We start from the raw sequence: 18,224 nt of genomic DNA, 5'->3' as shown, positions 1-18,224 counted from the left end.
AGAATAAAAATTCATTGGAAGAACATTGGACATTGTGGTGGACCAGGAACACAACAATTGGACACCTCACTATACTTCTGCATTTAATTGGAATGAAGCTCTCTCCCCTAAGGAAAGGTCTCTGTCCCTCTTGCTCCAGAGAACCTTGTGTTGTGGGAGAGCTGAGCACTCAGAGGATGCCAAACACTCCAGGCAGATCATATGCATCAAACGAGGCACAGCCAAAGCATTATGTCAGAGTCCTGTCAGTAATGGGAGCACAATGAAGGGACGTCCCAGGCACTGCGCCCGTCACAGGTGTCACCTCCACAATCGACCACAGCGCCCCGTCCATCCAACACGTCGTTTCTCCCCTGCCCCTTGAACAGAAATACACATGGAACTTAAATTTCGACAACACCGCAGCTAAATTATAAAGAAGGGATTATTTCAGCCAATTTTCAATAGCAAAGTGGGTGGTCCTCAAGACTTTTTATAAATACCCTTCCAACATTTGTGTGAAAAGTTGAATAGGAGACCACACAACAACCAAGGATTATGTGGCACTGCTCTAAAGGGGAAAGGGAGGAGAATCAAACGTTTCTTGCCCAAGGTTTGTTACTGTGGGATACTATTATGTGAAGCCCTTCAGTTCATATAGAACATCGCATTAAATTACATGGCAAGAATGAATAACTGCTTTGTCACATACAGAATCACACATTATTTTGCTTTTTAAAGATTGTGAAAAGTGAAATAGTGTACCAAACTCCATTCCAAAAAGCTTTGGTTATTTAAATCCAGCCCGCATTTCACCCAAGGTATTTCTTTTGCATAGAAGTTTAAAGGTTCCTAAGGCTGCAAAGCCAAATACCACAGAAGTTTAGGTATGAGCCAATTAAGTTTCCAGCAATGTTAAAACTGGACACGTAACTGTGCAGCTCAGTCTGACGTCATCATGAACATGCAGCCACCATTTTAATGACATTAACTGGCAGCACAGCCAGCCAGGACAGGAGAGGTCATGGTCAGGAATACTGGTTTCAGATCCTGCTGGGAGAAGAAAGTATAGGATTGTGTATTAGGAGACAATTCTATTCCAAGATACATGTAAAAATCATCTTAAAGCTCAGAGCTGGCACTGAAATTTAGTGTGAATTGTTCCATATTATTGGAAGACTTTAGAGTCACAACTGAGATGGAAATAATCAGACAATGGTCAAAGTGCAGTCAAAAGTCCAGGTATGGGAAATAAAACAGCTCAGTAACAAACCTCACTGGTTTTACGTGGTACTAAACCCTGTTTAGCCATCAGGCAACATTTTTCTAATCTCAGAGTGCATAAGAAACTAGAGATAAGAATGTTTAAAACCTAAAATGATCATTCTTCTATTAAGTTGGATATTTGGCTTTTTATGTGATAACAGCAGAGGTACCAAAAGAAGGTATCCTACAATTTTCAAATGTGTGTGAACCCAGCTAAAGCTCCAGATGGATTTAGTAGCCAAAGGTGCAGCTTGGTTTACACCTCTAGCAGTTACAGGTGTGCTGAAGATGACAACAAAGACAAGGCACTTCTTTAGAAACACACTCCTGACACCACGTGCTCTGCTCTACCCTTGCCATCCCCCCAAAGCACAGGATGTTTTCCTCAGCAGTTATCCCAGAATAGCTGCAGTGATGATAACTCATGTACAAAATCATTGTAACTCGTGTGTACAAAACCTCTACAAGCAACAACTCAAGTTCCAGGCTCCACTGGCAGCTCCCAGCCTCCTCTGCAGGAGGGAATGGACCTCCAAACAGCAGCCAGGCAGTCATACTCCCGGATGGACAGAACAACTGGAAGATCTAGAAAAGACTCACTGTCACTGGAACTGTATCTAATTTATAATCTGAAATCCCAGGGGCCTTCATCTTGCATCATGCAATGGGAGGCAGCCAAGTTCTGCCTCCTGCAGGGAGGGAAGAGGCCAGGGGATATAAAATATGCCACCTTTCCCAGAGCTTCCTTATCACTACCTGTGAAGCATTGTGCCTGCTTTCAATCACTTCTGCTGATTGCCTACTATTAATGTCACTCATTCTCTTAAGCAATTAAGCCACCTCTTTCTTAGATGTGCCTTTGTCTCTCCCTGGCACGTTTCCTTGTCTAATCCTCTTTTCCAGATGGCATGAGGACGCGAGATAAGTGTTGCTAAAAGTTGCTTAGCAATGCAACACATGCAAGGTTTGGAAATGCTGACGTCCACACAAGCACTATCTCTACATCACACATTTCTGCAGAGAAACAAAGGCGTGAACACCCGCAGTGACACAGGGGCCTCCAGAAAAAGAGCCACCGGTGCCCAAAGGGAGCAGGGAGAGGGAAAAAGGGAAAGCTCTGAGCTCCCAGTGATGGGATGAGCTAAACTACAGGGGGTTTGTTTGTGTTTGGTTTGGATTTTAAGCCAGAATTGGAAATTCTGCTTTAAACACATAAAACTCTTATGTTTTAGCAAGGCCCTGTGTTTTCTGTGATTCAGAGACACAGGATGCCACGGACACAAAGCCACTGCAAGGGGCTGAGAGCGACCACACCAGAAATGGATGCCCCTGGATCCCTGGAAGTGTCCAAGGCCGGGCTGGACAGGGCTTGGAGCACCCTGGGATAGTGGAAGGTGTCCCTGCCTGTGCCAGGGGTGGAACTGGATGGGCTTTGAGGTGGCTCCCAAACCAAACCAGTCTGGGGTTCTGTGGAGAGTTCATGACAAACAGGAACTGATAAAGGCAAAGATGTTTATCATCCCTACAAATCTTGCTATCAACCCTACAAACCCTCCTTTCCTAAGAATCACTGATAGGGAATTTATTCCTGCATCATGCAATTGTGGATTGTTTCTAAACTTTGTTTCTAAACCATTCTTTATATGGAATTTATTTAAACTACAATTAAATGTTACGGGTAATAAATAAGAACATTTATTACACGAACAGTAGTAATTTCACAGGGTCATATTATCATATTAATTTATTTCTGCAGCAGCCTACGAAAACAGGTTGGCATGACTCACGTTGTGCTTGAAAAACCTGAGATGTTACGAATTTATTCATCGTGGGGAACAACTTTGAAACAGCTAGTTCTGAGAAAACAACTGAACAGTAGTAAATTAACTACAGAAATTCACAAGTAGCTTTACTCGGGGTAGTCTCTTACCAGAATTTAGGGGTCCCCTCCAAAAGCCATTAAAATAGAGTTCAGCACTTACTAGTGGGGAGATTCATTCATGGTCTTTAAATGAGAAATAGTTTTATTTATTTATATTTTATATTTATTTATTTATATTTTTACAGCTTATATCCTTATGTTGTCATCATAACCAAGATTTGGGAAGATTTATTGTGTCTTCTAATGTCCTATTACCCACTCACACGCAGCCTAACACTAAGTAACAGCAATGGCAAGTTAAATAATTTGCACTGAACTGCAGCCACGATGAGTGTTCTGAACAGGTACCTGAGGTGGATTCCTGCAGGTGAGGAAGCCCAGAAGGCCGGGCACCTGTTTGTGTGGTTAACAGGTGTGCCAGACAGCAGGGCTTCCTCAGGAACGGGGACAAACCACACTCAGGCAAAGCACCCAGGGAATGAACCCAGAATGGAACGAGGCAGCAGCCAGAGAGGAGCGATCACAGGGAGCAAACACTTCTGTGGCAAAAAAATGAGTGTTTTCCTTCATTAACCTCTGCAAACTTCATCCATGTGTCATTGTTTCCTTTCATTTTCAAACCTGTGCACATAAAAATGCATGAAAACCAGAGGCCACCACGGGTCACTGGGGGTTTTATTTAATTATTTTAATTATTTTTAGAACCAGCTTTCAGAGACCCTGCTCCATGTTCATTGTTACTCAGTTATAATTTCTGTCTTGCGCCTCTTCACAACATTTTTACCGAATGCAAAAGCAGTTTTACTGTTAAAAAGGGGATAAATCAAAGTCGTTTGCTATTATTAATCTCCTCTGTTGATAGCTGTAATTATTTGTTTAGTGGACATTTAATCGACCTGAATCTCTGAAGATTCCCAGACTGCTGACAGCATCCACTCACTAAAAAGATTATCACTTGCCAAGGATTGATCTAAAAATCTGGCCCTGATGCTGCTGCAGCTGAAACTAAGATTAAACATTCATGCCAAGATTCAATCCCTCCTATGCTCCACAGAAATAATGCTGGGATACCCTAGAGCTTGAAATATAATAGATAATATAGTATAAATATTATCTATTATATAAAAAGATAGAATGCATTTATAATATATTTATACTATAAAATATAACATAAAATAATACAAAATATAAAAATAAAATATAGAATATAAAATATAGAATATAAAATATAAAATATAAAATATAAAATATAAAATATATGCCCAGGTTTTCCTGCTCCAGCAGATTACTTCAGGATGTCCACAGTACCATTTCAGCAGAAGGAAAAAAACCCCATATTTTTTCAAAATCCCTACAGTTTCACCCAGTTTGAGGCATAGAATTATCTGTGAGATGTCTGGGTGCACTGATTGATCAGCAATAGCTTTTGGTCTTCACTGAGATAATCTGAGCAAGGAAACAAACTTCAAAATCTCGCCTGCAGAACTTTATGTGCACAAAGCAGCCAGAATTCCCAGATCCTTAACTTAATTTTTAAAGATTTGTCCTTTTTTGGGCACTGAACCAAGTTTTGTCATTTATGTTACCACCAGGTTTGTGCCCCCTGGGCTGCCTGCCCATAATTCCTCCTCTGATGATCTTTAAGGTGCCTTGCAAAGCAGATTGCTCCAGGATTCTGATTTTTTCCCATATTTCCTGTTTATTTTCCAGAAGGCTGCTTAGCTCTTCCATAAATCTATGATAATCTATGCCAAGTAAATAAATATTTAATTCTACACAGCTTAAACCCCTCCCAACTTTAAGCTATTATTTTGCTTGCAAAAACGGTATTTATGTTTTTATTGTTTCATGTTAAGCTATATAATTTGAAATCAGTATGTGCTGAGGGATCACTTGTATTAAGGGGGTGTCTTTAAAGTTATATATAATATATACAATTATATAGATTGTATATACAAATATATACAATAACACAATTATATATGTATATTTATGTAAAAAATAAAATAGTTATTGTATATTTTATACGTTGATATAAATATATCAACATATCATTTGTATATTAATAGATTTCGTTTTTAACCTATTTATTATATGTATAAGTAAGTATGCTCATATACTTGCATACTATAAATACTAAATCAATCGATTTTTCAGAAGTATCAGAACTATTTTTTTTTGGCATCTTGTCACTTATGAGCATGTATTGAATGTAAACTTTAGTACTAAATGCTGCAGCCACGGAGCCTGAAGAATTTTACTGATTCTTCAGTAAAAGAACAAAACAGATGCTGGAGAGACGCCCAGTGGTGCCCAAAGGCGGTACAGAATGCTCGGAACAGCCTCGTGGCAGCGAATCCAGGGAAAAGAAATTATCATGCCCGGGGTCCTTTATCAGTGTTTCTGTTCCACGGGAACTAACGCACCTCAGCGCCGTAGGGATGTTTGTGTCACCTCTTTTACCACGTAACGAGTATTTCTTGTCTTCTCCTACTGATTTTGATTCCCACACGTGGACGTGCTCACTGAATAACGCACACTGAACTCGTTAAAACTTTAAATCCTTCAACAGCTTTGGCCTCATACTGTGAGGGGGCTCCGCTCGGCTCGGTTCGGTTCGACTCGGGACCTCTCGGTAGAGCTCGGTTCGGGCTCGGCTGAGTTCGGCTCGGGCTCGGTTCGGCTCGGCTCGATTCGGCCCATCTCGGTAAAGCTCGGTTCAGGCTCGGCTGAGTTCGGTAGTGCTCGGTTCGACCCCGCCTCCCCGCCCGCCGACGTCCCGCCATTGGCCACGCGTCCACGCCCACCCCAGCAGCCACTCCCATTGGCTGCGCTACCCCGGGGGGCGGGGCTTGGCGCTCCCCTCAGGGTAGCGGGGCGGTCCCGCTCAGCGGCGCGCGCCCCGCCCCGTCCTGTCCTGCCCTGCGCTCCGTCCGCGCCGGTACCGCCCGATCCCGCCCCGCCTCACAGGCCACCCACACACACACAGCCCTCCCACCTCTCCGCCGGTACCGCCCCGCCCGCTCTCCGTGTCCCCTCACGGAACGCGCACACCCTCCCGCCGCCCCGCCCGGCGCCGCGGCCCCGCCCTCTCCCCCGGGGCCAATAGCGGGGCAGCACCGGGGCTGTGCCCCGCCCCTGAACCCCGGAAGCGGAAGTGAATCCCGGTGCTGCCGCCATATTGGTGTGTGGAGGGGCGGGAGCGGAAGGCAGGACCGGCCCGGTGGCCTGTGAGTACCGGGACCGACCGGGGCCGGAGCGGGGTGGGAGCGGGAGCGGGCACTGCGCCTTCGGGCCGCCGGGCGCGGCGCTGACACCCGCGGGCGGGCGGGGGCCTGGAGCAAGCGGCCCCTCCGGGAGCGCGGGGGCTGCTGCGGGCTCGGCGCTCCGACCGCGGCCTCCCGGGGCTCGTTTCCCCCTCTGCCGACCCCGCCCCGCTCCGTGCCGAGGCAGAGCACCCTCCCCGTTCATTGTACCGAGCGTCCCGGCGCGCCGGGGCTGAGCGGTGCCCGGGCAGGGGGAAGTCCCCGCTTGCGGGCACAAGCGAGAAGCGCAGGTGCTGCTCAGCTGCTGTGGCAATGGATAAAATTAAACACTGCCTTTTTTTAGTGTGAAAAACCAATCTGAGCGACCAATGGGATGTTTCCCCGTGGTTGTCCGTTCACCCAGTTCTTAATAAATCACCTTAGTGTGTTACTCTTCAAAGACATTTCCTCTATGAGATAAGGTAACCTGAATGAGTAATGTGCAGCTAGTTACCTGCTTCATTTATGTTTTAAATTTAAGAAAAATCTGTGTTATGAGCAGAATTATGCTCTAATTCTGTACCTCTGTGTGATGATGTGAGGCTTAAAGTGACTGTTCTTACTGCCGGAGGTTCTGCTTTTCAGAACTCAGCGATCATTGGTGTTTGTAATGAAATTACCATAACAATTGCGGTGAAAAGCGCAATTGTTCAGGCCGTACCTTCGCTTACGTGGTGCTTTCAGCAGAGAAAGCTGCTGTGATACGGTTTCGTTTTAGGAGCAGCCTCAGTTGTGCTGGTACAAACGATTCCCTCGTTGATTGTGTTCACCTGTGTGTGTGTGTGCCTGGTTGTGTTCAGCTCTGTGTGTGTGTGATTGTGTTCACCTCTGTATGTGTGTGATTGTGTTCACCTGTGTGTGTGTGTGTCTGGTTGTGTTCACCTCTGTGTCTGTGTGTCTGGTTGTGTTCACCTGTCTGTGTGTGTGTCTGGTTGTGTTCACCTCTGTGTCTGTGTCTGGTTGTGTTCACCTGTGTGTCTGTGTGTCTGGTTGTGCTCACCTGTGTCTGTGTGTCTGGTTGTGTTCAGCTCTGTGTCTGTGTCTGGTTGTGTTCACCTGTCTGTGTGTGTGCCTGGTTCTGTTCACCTGTCTGTGTGTGTGTGTGTGCCTGGTTTTATTAAGCTCTGTGTGTCTGGTTGTGTTCACCTGTGTGAGTCTGGCTGTGCTGGAGTGGCTGCAGGTTGGTGGCAGCTCCTTGTGCTGGGCACTGAATCTGATGTTACACCTCAAGACAGATGGAAAGAGGCTTTTCACAAGGCCCTGGAGTGATAGGGCAGTGGGGTGTGGCTTAAAACTTCCGGAGGGCAGGGTTAGATGGGATATTGGGATGGAATTCTTCCCTGGAAGGGTGCTGGGGCCCTGGCACAAGGTGTCCAGAGAAGCTCCTGGATCCCTGGAATGTCCAAGGCCAGGTTGGATGGGCATTGGAGCACCCTGGGGTAGTGGAAGGTGTCCCTGCCTGTGGCAGGGGATGGAATGGCATGATCTTTAAGGTCCCTCCCAACCCAAATCATTCTATGGTTCCAAGATTATGAAAGAGAAATTGCAGCTGTCTAGGTTTAATCATTCCCTTAAACCAACACAACCCAGTGTTCTTAACTGTGAGCTGCCATCAGAGCAGTGCCAAGGACTCCTGCCTTTGATAATTGTTCATTACAGGTATTCCTACAGCAGAGTTTTAATGTAATAAGAAATATTGCCTTAAATTCTAGTCTGGGTCTTGTGGTTAAACTGAGCCCCAGAGAGCTTTCTCCTCAGTAGAACTGTTGTATTTCTTGGTCTGCTTTGGAAGAATTGTGTGCATGATAAAAGATCATACATAATCATATATAATGCAATATTTTACCCCAAGCATGATCCCTGCTCCAGCAAAAAGCTTTCAGTAGCCTCACACACATGATTTTCTACTTGCTCTGCACAGGGTAACATTGACAAGATTGTCTTGTAAGGTCTGCTGTGAATGTACCTGTAGAATTAATTTTGACACTATGAGAGTTTTCATTGGTTTCTGATAAATTATTCTGTGTTTCTAATTAGTTGAATAAGTTTTTGTTACAGCTTTATACTTCAGAACATTAAAAAATACCTCAAAATAAAGCACCACATGATGCTCAGCTGAGAATGCTGGACAATTTCTGCCCTGCAGAGAGTGGGGAGAAGAGTATTTCTTTTTGCCTGTAATGGAAAAGTGTGTATATTCTGTGACTTTCTGCTTGATTCTTTTCTTTTAGCTATAACTTGAATCAAAGTGGACTCAGCTCTTGAAGCCTCCTAATGAGTCCCTTTAGCTTTTGAAGTGTAACAGGGCTCCTTTTTTTCTACTCTCTAATTATTGCATAGGATGTAGTTTTCAGATGTTTACAGAAAAAATACACAGCTTTAAGGTTTTGTACCTTCTCAGATTGTCCTTGATCTTAAATTTTCTGCAGCATCTTCATTGTGTTGCAGCATCTAAGACAATTTACTTTTTTTTTTTTCCAAATTTATGAATGTTTTGTACAGATTTGTTATCCTCTGAGGCTCTTGAGTAGGGCTGAGTGTACTCCCAGTATCCCAGAGTTACATAGTCCCACCCACAGATGAGGATTCCAGGAAGTAGTGCCAGGGATTGCTCTTGGTGATGTGGCAAAATGTTTCTGCTTAGGATCCTAAGCTTTATTTGGATTCTATCTCGAAGTGAGCTGTAAAACTCACTGATAAGAAAAATAAATCTCTTCAGTTGGTAGCAGAGGCATGGACTGAAAAATAATGCCCTTGGGTAATTTTTTATTTGAGTTCAGGCTCTTGGCCCTTTGACTGTGCAGTTTTGCTCTGGTATAAAACTCTTCTGTCACTGCTCAGCTCTTGGTGTTCAAGAGACAGAGAAACTCATTGAATGATTCCAGCATGGGCAGCATTTTGGGTTTGGTGTTCTGGCAGCATCTGAAACCACTGGTGTGCAGAGTCCTGAATTTATTTCTTCACTATGTAGTTACTCAGTATTTAAAATCCTAAGCAGCTTTTAAAAAAAAAAAAATCTACTTACTGTGGTTTTGTTCTTTGCCTTTGGAGCCTGAGGTGGCAGGAGGGAGGTGCTGCCATGAGTTCATGTCTCACTGCTTAAGGCTTGTACTCAGCCTGTGCCTTAGCAAGGTGACAATGTCCAGCTGGGCTGGTGCTGAATTTCCTTATGGGCTTCCTTATTTCCTTCCCCAAAGCTGATCCTGTCTTGCCTTTGTAAATACCCTGTTCTTTGCTTTCTTGGGCAAGGAATTTTCATTCATTTTACTATAAATGTCCTCTCTTTAAGAATAGTCAGAATAATTTGTTTCAAACAGGACAAGCCAGAAGAATATTATGTGTAAATGCTGGTTCAGAGAATGTGCTTTAAACCTCCCTGAGCTTACATTTTGGATTTCAGTGTTCCCTTATCCCATGTTTTGTTTCCACAGCCACCATGTCAGAAGGGGACAGCATTGGGGAGTCTGTGCATGGAAAACCTTCCGTGGTCTATAGATTTTTCTCAAGACTTGGACAGGTTGGTTTTGTGAAGGGTTTTTCTGACTCCTTTAGAGACAGATCTCACTGCAGCTTCTTGAACTCACTCCTTGTTGGCTGGATTGTTGAAATGCTAAAATCTATACAAAAGATTTATTTTGAAGCCTTTTAAAATAGATAAATACCTATAATAAATGGCTTACTGGAATATTTAATGGGCATATGTGTGACATTGTACAGTGAAAATATGTTGTTGCTATCATAAATGGGGAGTGAGTTCACATTAGTTTCAAATTCATCTTAAGGGAACCAACTTGCATAAAACACAGAAAATTTTAATTGCTTTACAGAATCCCCAAGCAGTAGGGATTTTTTTTCCTTTGTAAAAGTATAGAAGCTTGTAAGTACAGTTCTGTTTAATTCATTTGCAGTAAAGAATACAAGTGTTCAGTGTTATTCTCTTTCCCAAAATACTCCTCCCAGATGCTTTCTTTTGCCCATACTATCCTCAAATAAGCTTTACCCATTGTGCATCAAGTATTTTACAGTATTTATCATTTACTGTGCACGTTGTGTTTCCTCCAGATCTACCAGTCCTGGTTAGACAAATCCACCCCCTACACTGCAGTGCGATGGATTGTAACGCTGGGGCTGAGCTTTATCTACATGATTAGAGTTTATTTACTGCAGGTGAGAGAACTGGATTTGATGCTGAAGTAGTTCCAGATATTGTTGCTGGTCTAATTTTGATTCTTAAGAGTGTTTTTGAAGTGTGCTGTTACTTTAGAATGAGGTGTAGTATCGTTCAGCACGTGGCAGAAGGTGAATTGTGTAGTCGGAAGAGAGAACACCTCCTGTGGGTGTGGAAGTTGCAGAGAGAAAAATGTGTGAACACTTGAGGATATTCATCTGATGGCAATCTGAAATCACAAAATAAGTCTCTGAAAACTGTTGTAATTAAGTTTTTGCTTTTATATTAAAGCTGTATAACAACATGCTCAGAGCCAGGGGTTCCTTTCTGTCATGAAAACCATGAGGAATGGCTTTGTCAGCATTTCTCTCCCTGCAGGCCAGGGGCAGACTATTCCCCACTAATCAGATATTTTTGATTGTTCCATGCTTGTTTCAGATGTTCCATGCCAGGCTGCAGTTCAGTTAAGAACTTGGCTACCGTTATTCCCAAAAACTGAAGATTATAGAATGTGAAACCTTTACAGGCCATAGTAGTAGGAACATTTCAGACACTGAGGGCTGCAAAGATGATTAAAAAGGGATGGTTTTATGCTCTTTACTAATTCTGAAGTTCACATCTTGAATATAGAGAACTTGGATGCTAGACCACGATTTTATGTTCAATCTGTCACTACATGAGAGATTTGCTCTCCTGTCATGCTCTAAAACTTGTTTTGATCCCTGAGAATTGATATTTTTACAAGCCCAGCAACCTTTCAGTTAATAATGAGGATATCAAAAAAACTTTTGAAGGAAGCAAAAAACCTGGGTTGTTTAATCTTGTTTAAAAATCAGTAGCAGAGAATGATTTTCAGGAGGATTTTACCCTTGTGTGTTCCTCCCTGTGCAGGGTTGGTACATTGTGACATATGCCTTGGGAATCTACCACCTCAACCTCTTCATAGCTTTCTTGTCGCCAAAGGTAGACCCCTCTCTAATGGAAGACTCAGGTATGAGGCAAAGTTCCTTTTCACCATCATCTGAAACTTGGTCAAACTTCCAGCTCCTTTTGTCTGATACTGTAGTGTAAAGATAAAGTAATTTTAGCACTACATTGTATTTTTTAGACCTGAAAAAAAAATCTTTACAACTTAACATCAAGAGTTGCTATAAAATTTGTCTTTTTTCATGGGACTTGAATATATTCCATATTGTACTAGTTTTCTGTGTTTTAAAAGGAGGTTTATGTGACTTAAGCTCTCCCCATAGTAACTCAAGTGGCCTGGCGTTCCTATTCCCTATTTTCTGTAAAGGAATATATGTTAAGTTTATTTTAAGGAATCTTTGTGAACTTAGATTAAATCAGCAACTCTTAACTGGGATCTACGTGTGACAATGGAAATTGGGTGTTTTGTGATTTTTTTTTTTCCTTAAGATAGAAAGTAAAAAAAAACCAAAAACAAACAACTGGAGTCTGAGTAGTGTAAAAAACTACTGTGAGGAGGTTTGTGGTTTGGTTTCTTTTCTGTTATTTTTAGATGATGGTCCTTCCTTACCTACAAGGCAAAATGAAGAATTTCGGCCTTTCATTAGAAGGCTCCCAGAATTCAAATTCTGGTGAGTGGATCTGTGTTCCGTTTTTGAAAAATAGAAATATCTGCATGACATTAATGGTAGGATTAATTGTTACTATTATTTTTCAGGCATTCTGCCACTAAAGGAATCCTGGTTGCTATGGCTTGTACATTCTTTGAGGCTTTCAACGTTCCTGTGTTTTGGCCAATCCTTGTGATGTACTTCATTATGCTATTTTGTATCACTATGAAGAGGCAAATCAAGGTAACTTGGCAAGAACAGAGAATTTGGGATGTCAGGATTTACAGCATTGCTTCAAACTGGCCATCCAGTGGAGCCCTTCAGGGGTTAAATGTGCTGCACACACTTCTTTTACTGGAGGAACTTCAATAACTAATACTTGAACATTAATTGTTCAGGTGGGGCATGTTTACAGTGTTGAGCAGATTTTACAAAACTTTATAATTGGTTTCAAAAGGTTTTGACTTTAGAGTGCAGTGTCAGGGTTTTATGCAGGTTCTCATCCACTTCCTGTGGCTATTTTGGATGCAGAGGTGTTGAACCATCTCTGGTGGGTGAAAAGGGAAGTTCTCACAAGGTGGTGTGAGAAAGTAGATGGGGGAAAGGGAAAGAACATAGGCAAGTGATTCAGACCATTTTAACAAATTATTGTTTGTTAGCATTTTAAAAAAGCCTGGTTTTTTTCCTCAGACATTCAGAATTTTGGACAGGTACTGTGATTCAAAGTGGTAAATTAAAGTTGAAAGGGTAGTAAATAATGAGTGCCTCTGTGCTCTCTCCAGTTTCCCGTGGTTCCCTAATCAGTAATCTTCACTGTAGTGTACAATTCGTTGGGTAACCCAAAATCTGAGATTTATAAAACTGCTCTCATACTCTATTTAGATTTAAACTGCTGTGGGATTAGCTATTTCATTACCTTTGCTAGGAACTCTCTTTTCTGGAGGACTCAGTAATTTACAGTGTGTATTATAAACCATTTTTCTCTAAATATTATATAACTTTCTTGCCTCAACAAACTGCTGTTTTCTCTTTGCAGCACATGATAAAGTACAGATATATACCCTTCACACATGGCAAGAGGAAATACAAAGGGAAAGAGGATGTGGGGAAGACCTTTGCTAGCTAGGAAGAAGCAATCAACCTGTTGACCAATTCTACTGCTCACTAAAGGAACGATTTTGAGCCATTGTAACAATGCCTTTTTTCTTCATAAAAGTGATTAACAGAGTGGTGACAAAGCAGTTGAATTTTCATTTTATGAGGATCTTGCTATTTTTATCTGAAATATCAGATTCTCGAGGAAACTGGCATTCTAACCAAATTGCATTGAGTTCATTCTCTTTTGTAAGAAGTTGGAGAAACTTTGGATAATCCCGTGGATTTGGGATAATTTATTTCTTTCAAGATCCATTGCACTGGAGAGGTTAATGGCCTAGAGCTGGATATTTTTACATAGTTCTCCTGCTCAACATCACCCTGAAGTGCTGTGCACATCTGTGGAGGAAAGTGTAAGCTGGCACACGTGATGCTGTTTTCTGCTTCATGGCCGTGTGCTGTTTTCATAGAAAAATTCAGTAGACCTAAATTAGATGCAGAACTTAAGCCAGTTTCCTAAATGCATGGTATTACTGAGTTATAACCAAACAAGTATAGATAGGAATAAGAAATTACTAAATTATGGGGTTTGCAGTAGGGCAAAAATACTCATTTAGCTTCTAAAGCAACTCGTTTGTGTTGGGTTTTAATGCCAGTTTCACTGTTCCATCTCCCAGCAGATGCTAAAATTGGGCTCTTTCTGATGACTCAGAACTTTGTTCAAACTCTATCACAATTTCCTTTGAGGACCTGGAATTATAAAAATATATATTTTAATTGTTATTAGTTGGAGTTTCTTTCATATGTAATGGTTTCTTCAATAATTGAAGTTGACTTCATGCATCCCCACAGGACACACCCAAACTGGCCAGAACAGACAGTCATGGGGGTTTTAACACAGATTTTCTTTTTTTATTGGGGGGAGGGGAAGAGATAAATGACCTGCATGTAAACTTTTTCATGTGATACAACTGCAGTTTTATTAAGTGACTTTTTAATTCCAAAATTTATTAAATTACAGTGTTCCCCTTTACTTGTTCTCTATCTTTATATACATCTCTTGATCTAACACTATTTATGACTCCTTTTCAATAATGGTTGCCCTCAGTTTACCTTCATGCAATGCCTTTTTCAACTCTTCAGGGAGCATTCGCTTGCAGAAGGTAGGAAAAGATTAGCTCTTGGAAGATTCTGAATGGAATTCAGCAGACAACTAATTGGAAAATGTATGTAGGCACCTTTTCCTCTGGTCTTGTCAAATGAAGGCTTTGCGGAGCTCTGGAATTCAGTAATCCTGGGGAAGTGACAGGTAGTTTTAGCTCACACTCATCTGTGGCTTTTTGTTGGTTTGCACGTGTTTTCCATTGTCCAAAACGAAGAAAATTATCAAACTGAAGTAAAGCACGTTTTAGAACCCTATTTTTAATATGGTCAGGAGCTACATCAGAAGAGACAGAAGGGTAGAAGCAGAAATAGCTTTATTCTGTCACACAGGAATGTAGTGCCACCTTGCACAGGCAGTTTCCAGTTTAATAAAGCCTTCTCTTGGACCAACCCGAGCTGTAGGACAAGTGTGAGGAGACAGAAGAGGTTCCCTTTACATTTGGTAGTGCCGTAGGTAGATCAGTTTCTGAGGATGAAACTTCTCTCTGCACAGTGGACATTCTGCCTACAGGAAGAAAAGGGAGTAGATGGACATACTGAATAGTTCTATTTAAGGAAATCTGAATAGAACTGCTTAGCTACTTTTAGAAAATAATTTTTCAGTCCCAACTGTGGTACAAGCTCCCCTGAGCTGGCCCAGTGTAAAGTGCTCACCTTACTGACCTCACCTATGTAATTGTCATTGTATTTCAACAGCCCCATAGGTGCTGGTCAGCTCTGGGTGCCCAGTGAGACCCAGGGCGCTGGCAGCCAGGCTGGGGGGCACCTGGCAGTGTGGATGTGCTGTGTACTCACCCTGGTGTTGCACCAGGCAGTGATGCACTCCCAGCAGAACAGGTGTCCGCAGGGGGTGGCTGTGCTGTGCCGCCGCTCCTCCAGGCACAGCGTGCAGCGCGACTGGCGCCCGGCCGCCGCCTCCTTGCTCCTGCTTCTAATGAACACAGGCACGGTGGGGTTAATTGCACTTACCCTGCTTGGCAGAAATACTGCATAACACATCCTGAAGTGAACCCGTGCTCAAGTATCAACCCTTTTCATGAAGGGTCTCAAAGATGCCAAAGCATGAAGTCCAAGACACGCACAAAATAGCAAGGAATTAGTTTTGCTAATTAATGAAATGTTTACATCAGACTGTAACCTAAATTGGGGTGTCACTCCTGTGTTGTCCCTGTTCGTGACAGCTGTGACATTCCCACCTCTTTCCTAGGAATTAAGAGCCACTTCTTACTTCTGGTGAGCGAGGTTGCGGTGCAGCCTCCACTCCTGCCTTGCTCTCTGCTTCTGTTTGAAGCTGTACATCTGAACTCCAATGGTCAGCAGAAGGTGGAAGAGTGAAATTATTCCAAGAAACTTGTAACTCGATCGGATACTCTGATCTTCTCCTTGGAGTCCTCCAAAATGCAGCTACAGAATTCACAGAAAGAAAGATGTTTTGTTACTGTGATTTTAGTAAACTGTTCCGCCTCTCCCTATCTGCAATAAACTTGATTTGGGATTCTCATTTTGTCCTAAATATTGACATTTTAGGACTTCTTAGCCAGCTGTCTCTCAGGAGGTGTACAACCTTCAGTCAGGCTGGATTTAGCTGCTGTCTACCCTTAAAAATTGCAGTTTTAATTGGTTTGGTTTTCTTATGTATCCCTGAGCAAACAAACACCTCTTTCCTGCACTGATGCTGGGAATTGAGAACTCTTTTGTCTGTACACATTTGTGGGCTCAGTACAGCTGATGTTTTTTTGTAAAGATACAAAATTATCTTCATATAGAAAAGAGCAACCTAAATGTGTACTGGGTGTTGTCCAGAACAATATTTCCCATGGATTTATCAAGTCACTTCTCACTTCCAGTGTGTTTGTGGCAGACAGACTGAAGTTACATAGTATTAATTTGTGACACCACATTGATGTTTATTACCTGTAACCTCTTGACTGCAGGGACTCATCACACCCAAATAAAACAAAACCTTCCCTCTCACCCCTCTGCTCTGCCTGTATAATCAGCCACAGCCAAATTCCTTATCCCCTTTACACATATGGCACCCCAGAAAAGGCCAAAATTCTGCATTCACATCTTGAACCAAAACCACTTACGTATGAGATCCCTGTGATCCTTTTGGACAGGTGATAGAACGTGCCCTGGATGTAGAACACTGCCAGGTGGAGCCGGTGCAGCAGAGGGATGGATTGTTTAAGGACATACACGACTTGGGCAGCTGTTTTCTTCTGCTGCTCCGTGAGCTCCCCAACCTGCTTCCGAATCCAGCTGCGAATTAAGCTCCTGCTGGGAAAGCCAAGTGCTGGGGGGTTCTCTGGGGTCCTGGATTCCTCAGCCTCCATCTGCAGCTCATGTTCCAGGTGCAGCAGTGCCTTTTCCAGGCAGTAGGGTACCACGGTGTGCAGGGAAATGAAGAGGGCCCGACGAAGGAAAGAAGGCACCTTTTTCTTACTTGGGTCAACCTGAATGATGTTCACATACTCTTCTCCCAGAGTCTGATAACCTGAACAATGTGTGCAACAGAACACAGGGTGAGAGGGCAACTGCAGGATCATTCTGGATATGGTGAGCAGTGGGGACAGGCTGTTCAGGCTTTGGAATTTTAAAATAGTTATTTTTTTGTTGTTGAATGAAGATAAGTGTCACAGTGACATCCAGTATCTGCAGTTTAAGGCTTAAAGCAGGGATACTTTTCATGCTGTCATCTATTCCTGCTTTTAGAAAACTACTTTTAGAAAAACATCTATCTGTGTTGATAAAGTGTGTTTGAACCCAACCCCGACAATGTCGTGGTTTTGTATTTACCAGAAGGCATTTATCCAAACCCAACCAACCCCCAGGCTGAAAAGAACTGCTGCTGGGCAGTCTCAGGTGGTGATCACCAGCACAGCAGCCGCGGCACTGGCCCCTCAGCTTTCAGATGTTGGCAGAAATGATAAAAAGTGATAAATGACAGGGGAGGTTACCTGACAGCGTGGTGAGCACGAAATAGGCCACATCGGAGAGCAGCTCCACCTCCCTCCTCCACTCCAGCCACGGCCGGGCACCTGCGGGACGGGGGCGCGGCTGTCACTGCACCAAATCCGTGCCGAGCCGAGCCCTTCCGGGGAATTCCTCCCGGAGAATTCCTCCCGGACTCGCCATCAGCCCCCTCCGACCCCATCCACAGCCGCGGGGTCGGCCCACTGTGCCGGCGGGTCCCGAAGTGAATCCAACCCCCCGCAGGCATTACCCGCCAGCCCCCGCAGCGCCGTGCCGGCTCCGCTGCGCAGCCCGGCCCGGTAGAGCTCGTCCTTCTGCCCGCAGCGCACCAGCCGCGCCGGGCCCGCCGCCGCCGCCATGGCGGGCGGAGGCACACGGGGCCTGAGGCGGCACCGCGGCCCCGGCAGCGGCGGAGCACCCGCCGCCCGCGCAGGGATATCCCGTCCGTGAGGGGCGGGAAAAGGGGCGGGGCCGCGTGAGGGGACGGGAAACACCGCCCCTACCCTGAGGGGGCGAAAAGGGCGGGAAAAGGGGCGGGACGAGTGGGAAAAGGATGGGAAAAGGGGCGGGTAGAATGGGAAAATAATGGAAAAAGGGGCGGGTAGAATGGGAAAAGGATGGGAAAAGGGGCGGATAGAATGGGAAAAAGATGGGAAAAGTGCCGTGAGGGTGGGAATGGGAGGGAAGGGAATGTTAGGGGGAGGGAAAAGGGGCGGGAAGAGCGCAAGGGGAGGGAAGGAGGTGTGAGGGGTGGGAAAAGGGGCGAGGAAGCGGACAGTGAGGGGCGGAAAAAGGGGCGGGAAAGGGGAGGA

At 43.9% G+C, this 18,224-nt stretch overlaps 2 protein-coding genes and 1 long non-coding RNA gene across 5 annotated transcripts in view; 1 reads left to right on the top strand and 2 right to left on the bottom strand.

Moving 5' to 3' along the window:
- Positions 1–5,985, bottom strand: part of LOC128818191 (uncharacterized) — a 113,566-nt gene extending 107,581 nt beyond the window's left edge. For both annotated transcript variants that reach the window (XR_008440405.1, XR_008440406.1), the window contains exon 1: positions 5,554–5,985. This is a non-coding gene — a long non-coding RNA (uncharacterized LOC128818191). The remainder of the gene's footprint in view (positions 1–5,553) is intronic.
- A 281-nt stretch (positions 5,986–6,266) lies between these two features.
- On the top strand, positions 6,267–14,305 carry RER1 (retention in endoplasmic reticulum sorting receptor 1). 2 transcript variants are annotated; one of them, XM_053997292.1, is made up of 8 exons: positions 6,298–6,357; positions 6,737–6,854; positions 9,864–9,949; positions 10,495–10,599; positions 11,492–11,591; positions 12,120–12,198; positions 12,285–12,420; positions 13,214–14,305. In XM_053997292.1, the coding sequence occupies exons 3-8, from the start codon at positions 9,869–9,871 to the stop codon at positions 13,301–13,303; spliced, it is 591 nt and encodes a 196-aa protein (XP_053853267.1). In that variant the 5' UTR covers positions 6,298–6,357; positions 6,737–6,854; positions 9,864–9,868; the 3' UTR covers positions 13,304–14,305. The 2 variants fall into 2 exon arrangements, with proteins under 2 accessions (XP_053853266.1, XP_053853267.1); XM_053997291.1 differs by lacking the exon at positions 6,737–6,854 and having other exon boundaries at positions 6,267–6,357.
- Positions 14,306–14,733: 428 nt separating this feature from the next.
- PEX10 (peroxisomal biogenesis factor 10) lies at positions 14,734–18,078 on the bottom strand. Its single transcript, XM_053997290.1, has 6 exons — positions 17,663–18,078; positions 17,397–17,477; positions 16,527–16,933; positions 15,665–15,840; positions 15,232–15,367; positions 14,734–14,941 (listed from the first exon to the last, which is right to left on the bottom strand). The coding sequence occupies exons 1-6, from the start codon at positions 17,769–17,771 to the stop codon at positions 14,870–14,872; spliced, it is 981 nt and encodes a 326-aa protein (XP_053853265.1). The 5' UTR covers positions 17,772–18,078; the 3' UTR covers positions 14,734–14,869.
- Positions 18,079–18,224: the final 146 nt, after the last annotated feature.

The sequence above is a fragment of the Vidua macroura genome, chromosome 23, assembly GCF_024509145.1.
Source record: "Vidua macroura isolate BioBank_ID:100142 chromosome 23, ASM2450914v1, whole genome shotgun sequence".
Taxonomy (NCBI): domain Eukaryota; kingdom Metazoa; phylum Chordata; class Aves; order Passeriformes; family Viduidae; genus Vidua; species Vidua macroura.
This window is presented reverse-complemented; position numbering and strand designations above follow the sequence as displayed.